The following is a 7,698-nucleotide window of genomic DNA, read 5'->3' on the forward strand; positions in this document are numbered from 1 at the left end:
TATTGGCCAGGTTCATGCTCAGGGAGATATCAGTATAATTAATACTGATGATCAAATAAAATTTTGGAACTATATGGTTTTTAATTCTACAAATGTTGCACAAATATAATCAGTACATGGATTCATATGTTCTCTTGTATTTACTGTATCACTTCTTTTTCTATTGCATGATTAATCACCAGAACTTATAGTTTAAATTGGCTCGTTCTATTTTGAAGTTATACTTGGATCTGAGTTTTTTGAATGTGGACATGTGCCTCAATATCTATGCAATTAGGGAGAATTTTCTATCTTGCTCTTCTTTTTAGAAATGGTGGCTTCCAAGGACATCAGCCAGTTTCATGCTTAGGAAACTAGTAGAACTGTTGTTGATGATATTATGAAATTTTGGAGCAGTATGCTCTACAAATGTTGCTCAAAATTTCTCTTGACTGTGACTTCTATGCTATCCTGGATTTGTTAGATCACTTCTTTTTACATTGCACGATTTTTCTCCTGAAATTTAATCAAGATATTGCTACTTACAAGGTCATCTAATGTCTCAAAACTGGCAGCTTCAATGTTAAATTAATATCGTTCTTTTTTAAGATTATTAATTTGTCATTTCTCAATTTTTTGAATGGGAAGTATGTCTCCATATCTATGCACTTGCAATGCTGAGGATTGCCTATCATGCCTATATTTTTTTGGAATAGTTGCTTTGAAAGAATTTGCAGCCTTGCGTAGATTAAATTTCTCATATCATCTTTATTTTTGTGATGTATAATTTGCATAGAATCTAATGTAGGATGGTGAAGTTTGGACTTTCACTGTCAGAGCTTTAAAAGCACCTCTTCCAGAAAACACCATCAATGTGAATTATGATGGTTTTGCCGAAGGTATATTTTAAAATTTTTTTATCTTACAATTTTGATTGCTTTGTCTATTAGCAAGAAGCTATTATATTTCGTTTTACTTTTTTGAATTTGTTCAAGTGTGAAATAGACGTTAGAGTTGGTGATGAACTTCTCGTGGATGGTGGAATGGTCAGATTTGATGTGATTGAAAAGATTGGTCCAGATGTAAAGTGCAAATGCACCGATCCAGGATTGTTATTGCCAAGGGCCAACCTTACTTTTTGGCGAGATGGTAGCCTAGTGCGAGAGCGCAATGCCATGCTCCCTACCATTTCCTCGAAGGTGAGTGTATCACCAATATTTTTTTTGTATTGCATATGCTGTCATCATTTATAAGTTAAAATTGATGGTTTCTCTATTGATCAGACATTAAGTGAAAGCTGAAATAATTTTGGTAAAACTTCTCAGAAATAACTAGAATTACAAATGTGGGAGAATGTGTAAGAAACGTGTATAAGCTAATAATAGGGAAAATGTGGGAGAAAACAAAACTATGTTTTGGATTTCATTCTTTGTTTCTAATATCATATTCCATAAGCCTTAAGGATTTGATAATATAATTTATGAGGCTTTTGTGATGATTTTGACTTTCAAGGTGGATTATTATTTTATTTTTTTTTTACATTACCTTGTCTAGTTATTTTTCTTAAACTCACAGTGATATTATATCTCTAAGTGCAATGCTTTAACACATATTTATTATTTTTTAATCATTTTCTATATGATGTTCTGTAATCATGCATCTAAAAAAGAATGATACATGATTTATGTTATGATGACTAGTTGATATAGGAATGTAATTATGCGTATATATAAAACCACATTTTCATTTTCATGATGGCTAGAAAATGATTAACTTAAAATAAAATACATAGCAAAGTGTTAGATGACACCATGCATGAGGCATATGAGCTCATGGGGCCAACCACATGCTAATTGGAAAAATAATTTTAGGCCTAAAGAATTTGATGGTTTTAATGTCCTTCTTTAGATACGAATGATTTTGAAGTATTGCTATCAAGGATTTGTATTGGTAATTGTGATCTCTCTGCTTTTCAGATCAAAAGACATCCTTGACTAAATAAATCCACCATGTTCACTAATGCTATTGGTTAATTTGCTCAGCCTTACCTTCTTAACATTGCTAAGGGGTATTCATATTGCTAGGATTACCAAACTTTTGTTATATCATTGGATTGAAGGCTCTTTTTTTCATAAGATTCTAAGAGTTTATGATGATACTTGGACCCTTCATGCTAGGTTTGTTTTTGCAATACATCAATTATTTGGGTTTGACATCCAATGGAAAATGATTATTATTCCTTTGCATATATTTAAATGTTGTTTATCTTCTCTACTACCTTGTTAACAATGTTCGCTTATCCTTCTCCAGTGATGCTCCTTGTTGAGTCGTTGACTATTCTCTAATGTTTATTTTACTGTGTAGGGTAAGAGCATTACTTCTTGAATTCTTCTTATCTAAATTCCATTTATTCCTATCAAAGTATCTATTTATACTTGAAAGTTTTTATAAGAAAGTTACCTAGCAAAGTTCATCCTCACATATTGGACATTATGAACTGTTACGTATGTAATGCTTGTAATGTTGCTGCTAAAAAAATTATTTTAGGATATGTTTGGGGCAGCTGCAGCTTATCCAGCTCATCCAGGTAAGCAGCTTATTCTGATAATCTATTGATAAACATCTTATCCTAATAAGCTGACTAGCTGTTTGGTTTGTGCGTTTCGAAAATAATTTTTTTTTGGATAAATGACCATTCTGCCTCTGTTCTGGATAAATTGTTTAGCTGTTTGGTCTGTGCGTTTGAAAAATAACTTATTTGCAGATTTTTTTAGTTAAATGAACGATCTGTCACGCAGAACTTGTAATTTTCTTAACAAAACAATAATGTATACATATTAGATATTTTCGAAGCAATTATCCCTCTTCAAAATCATTCGACACATACAGACCACCCAAAAATTGCAACATAACATTATTTTATATGGAAAGTGACAAGTTTGTAAAATTAAAGTTTAAATGTTAAGACATGAAAATACAAAAGAGTTGAGTTACATTTATATCTCTCAAATATTTCTTATTACATCAAAGAAACACAATTACATAAATACAAAAGTGAAATACACCTTCACACACTAATATTGAGCGTTATGAGAACCAAAAAAAAAGACAAAAACAACATGTTAAAATTACAAGAAAAAAAATGACAATATTGACTTTAAAATGTAGAAGCATATCACGAAGAATGTTGCCCAGTTCTGACACCTCAGAACCCCAAGCAAACTTGTTCGACTGAGATATCGTGGAAACAAAAGCACTCGAGCCACAAACGGTGTTCTCAAGTTGTGATACCGTTGAACTCCGAGCAGCGCTGTCCAATTGGGATATCGTAGAAACTAATGTACTTTCGGCCCGAAAAAATTGCAGTCCTCCAGTTCGTGTGCTCACCGCGGACACATGTAGAATTGCCGCCCGCAGCTGTGTCTGGCGTGACATGAGCAATAAGGGCTGTAGCCCGCAGCGGCACATCACTTGCCCGGACTTCCCTGAATATCTGGAGCTCATCGTCCTATAATTTTTTAAAAAGAGGGTAGATCGGTTAAAAACTAAGAGAGATAAAGAAAATATACTTACCAAAGTGTGGAGGCAATGATTGCCGACAACAAAGTTACTTGATGCTGCAATGAGCCCATATGAAAGAAGTTTGCAGTCCACATGAAAGAAGTTCCCACATGAAAGAAGTTCCATAGAATTGAATAACAACCAATACATGATGCATTTACATACAAAAGCTGTATATTCCCTAGAACTCACGTGAATCAATTCCAACTACAAGAAATATATTTACGTATGCATATCCATTTCCCCTTCATCTTTACTCAACCTATCTTTTCTTACGTCTCCCCCAACAGAAAAAAACTGGGAGCAACTAATGACTGAAACATCACAATTCTATCACAATTCTTATGCATCAAGCAATTCAACCACCATCTAATAACTGAAGTAGAACTTTCCTTATAGGAGTAACAGAAAAGAATTGGAGACTACAACGGAAGCAGAACTTTGACTAAAGAGCATTTAGATTTTCATTCACTGTATTTCCAAAACCGTGTAATAATGACAAAAAAATCATAGAAGTTCATGCCTGTGAGGAAGAAAGAGACATATCAAAGCTTTGTTGTTGTTGTTGTTGTAAGCATTTCAAATAGAACTATGTGATTAAATATGAATTGAGTGGTATATATGTTAAATGAATGCGTAGTATATTCACAGTGAAGCCAGCTGACAACAATGATACCACTAGGGCTTCTAAAGCTGCCAAACAAGGACCAAGATTCCTATCAATATTTTTCAGCTTATAGAAAACTCCATAAACTGCATATCAATATTTCATTATATAACCCGCAATTCAAAATACAAAGGTTCCAGATAACTGGTTGAGCCACTACAGCCTGGTTGAGCCTTAAACTGAATATCAATATTTCATTATATTACATATCAAAGCATTTATTTAGCATATATCCCATTACAGCCAATAGGCAAGCATGGCCATGGTGCACCCAATGTAGAATCAACTAATACAAATAAACAATGTAGCAGTACAAAAATTTTGCAATTCAAACACCATCTAATAAGAAAATTAATTTTGCAGTGCGAGATCCTGTAGCATCCTTCAAATTTTCTAGAAAATGTATCTGTGATTTGCGCTACTCGCTCATATGTTCCAACTTCCCAACAAGCAAAAATATCAAAGAAGAATTGCAGCTGCTTCTCATCATTGCCCCAAATGAACAAAACCTATGTTTATGAGTGAAAAATAGGGCATGGCATTGCCCCAAATGATTCCACTAATGTTCTAAAAGATTTTGCAATCAGTATGGATACATCAAAGAAGAATTGCAGAATTGCAGCTGCTTCTCATCACCATAGGAGGCATCATTCATACACCTACAGCTTTACTGATTCATATGAGAACTGATTTATATGGCAAATTATCAAATTTCCTTAGCAATGGCAACAATGGTTGCTTAAAAATTTAAGCCATCCTAAAGTGCTTAATCATCACCACAGGAAATTTTCTTGGCATTTCAGCCAAAGGCATCTAGGCACAAGCATTCCAAACCGAGTAAAGAAATACCCAGCAATCTGCATTTATTGAAAGATCAAAATAGATCTTGCAATCAGTATAAATACATCACAACATAAGTCATTTGATCCCACAACATCAGGCACACCATGGATACATTACACATATAAATTACCCCCTCCTCACATTTGATCCCACAATAAATTTCTCATCATCTGAACCCAGAGTTATGTGGCTCCAATGGAAATAAACAGCTAGTCCCAACACATAAGCCGATGTTAGACAAGGAAGTATGTATGCCCTTAACCGATTTAGCACAGTAGAATTAAAAGATAGGAAGTTAATGCCACAAATGTTTGATTGACACGTGGATTACGCCTCTTTGATTGACACGTGGACTCGAGCTCCCTCGGGTTTATGCTCGGGCCTTCACCAGAATCCATAACTTGCTCGGGTATCAAGTCAACTGAGATGCCAGCAAAGTCCTGCTCACTGGGGTTGAACGCATGCTGACCCGTAACGACAACTCCTTTGAACATAACATCCAATTTATCTTCCAAGTCATGCTAAATTCCACAAACCTTAAATTTTTTTGCATTTAGTACTGCCTGCAACAAGAAGGGGGGAGAGGGTGGGAGCATATTAGAAAAAATAGAAGTATAAATGTTAATTAATTAAAGAGTTCGCAAGGGTACTATTATTACCTCTAACTTCTCAGTCCACCATTCCTTTGAAGCATCCATGGTGCGCTTGACAGGATCACAACCCAATCCCGTCGATCCTCGTTTAAGTTCCTTTCATAACTTTCACTCCTTCAGCTGATCCCACTTATTCTTGAATTTCAATCTATCATAATCCCGTCCTATCATTTCTTTAAATTTATTGAAAATATTCTGTTACCCTTCTTTGCTAAGTAGGTGGTAGGTCTATTTCCAAGTTTGATCTTCTTAATACAGAGATTGTATAAAATGTTTGTCACATCCTTGTCCCACATTGCTAATGTAGCTCATTCTTTGTTTTTATTCATAATGCAACTAATCATCGATCAAATAGTGCAACAACATTGAAAGTAAAATAAAGCATCAAGAGGAACAATGACAAATATAAAGAAGAACGAAAGAATAAACAATTCTTAAAAAGTCCACGATCATCCAACCATAAAGTGCAATCTTGCTCGCTTAAAATTCATCTAAACTATAATCTAACTAGTCAATTTATCAAGTGATTTCATAGAAGAGAGGATCAATCAAATCATTCATCAGTTAACTACAAAAAAGAACTTATCTAAAATTTAGATGACTTGAAAATAAACTTATCAATAATGTAGATGATAGAAAGAAAATGTTGACTCTCAAATAATGAAAGCAATCAATATATTTAAGTAGCTTTGACTATACTTTCCTATATACAATGAGCTCTTAGAAATTATCCTGCAAGCATCCAACAAAAAAACATATGAAAGTTGTCCTACGCATGATTGTGTTGCTTACAGCAAAACTTGTGTTGGGATCATAATCTTATTAAAAATAAAGAGCACTGATGCGGATTGGAGACAAAAAAATACAAAATGTTCCAGAAACGATCATAAGACTGTTCACCCAGATCTATCAGTTCCATCAAGAAAAGCAAAGCAATAGCATTAGTAAAAAGAGACGAATAGAAATAAGAACTAATATATCAACACATCTCCTAAACATGTACAGAATGAGCCATTTAGAACTCAATTTTACTGTTTACAGGGTGCTAGCATCATCAAATAAACCACAAGATCAAGATCAAGAGAATGCAATACCATAAATAAACATCAAATTTCCAGACACATTCCAAAATCCAGTTTCACCCAAATCCTTCCACAGCCAAACCATCGAAAAATAAAAACCGGAGCAGAGGAGCGGCAAAGGGGCTAGGAGAAAAAAAAAAGGTTATCTGTGAGAACGATTGCCAAAGATGGAGGGAGACGCGGATCGAGCGACGAAGTGCTGCGATGTGCGGGATTGAAGAGGGAGATTAGTTCGAGTCGCCACTTGCGAAATTAGGGAAGAGGAGGAGTGAGGAGGGGCATTATCCGTTTTTCGACAATATGAAATGTGGGTCGCGGGATCCTACCAGCGATCCGTGTCTAATAGTAAAGTGGGAACGTAATTTTACAAAAAGCTACAGAAATGAGATTTCCAAATGGACGATGGCGCCACCGCTGCAAATAAGCTCTCCCAAAGACACCTTCTTAACATTGCTAAGGGGTATTCATATTACTAGGATTACCAAACTTTTGTTATATCATTCGATTGAAGGCTCTTTTTTTTCATAAGATTCTAAGAGCTTTATGATGATGCTTGGACCCTTCATGCTAGGTTTGTTTTTGCAATACATTAATTATTTGGGTTGACATCCAATGGAAAACGATTATTATTCCTTTGCATATATTTAAATGTTGTTTATCTCTCTACTATCTTATTAATAATGTTCGCTTATCCTTCTCCAGTGATGCTCCTTGTTGAGTCGTTGACTATTCTCTAATGTTTATTTTACTGTGTAGTCACATGTTCTAAATGAGTAAGAGCATTACTTCTTGAATTCTTCTGATCTAAATTCCATTTATTCCTGTTAAAGTACCTATTTATGCTTGAAAGTTTTTATAAGAAAGTTACTGAGCAAAGGTCATCCTCACATATTGGACATTATGAACTGTTACA

At 34.6% G+C, this 7,698-nt stretch overlaps 1 protein-coding gene across 1 annotated transcript in view; it reads left to right on the forward strand.

Moving 5' to 3' along the window:
* Nucleotides 1–7,698, forward strand: part of LOC110022521 (pyruvate kinase isozyme A, chloroplastic) — a 43,561-nt gene that overhangs the window by 6,273 nt on the left and 29,590 nt on the right. Inside the window, 2 exon segments of the mRNA XM_020721504.1 lie at nt 788–878; nt 985–1,178. Of these exon segments, the coding sequence (XP_020577163.1) occupies nt 788–878; nt 985–1,178 (285 nt within the window).

The sequence above is a fragment of the Phalaenopsis equestris genome, unplaced genomic scaffold (assembly GCF_001263595.1).
Source record: "Phalaenopsis equestris unplaced genomic scaffold, ASM126359v1 Scaffold000196, whole genome shotgun sequence".
Classification (NCBI taxonomy): Eukaryota; Viridiplantae; Streptophyta; class Magnoliopsida; order Asparagales; family Orchidaceae; genus Phalaenopsis; species Phalaenopsis equestris.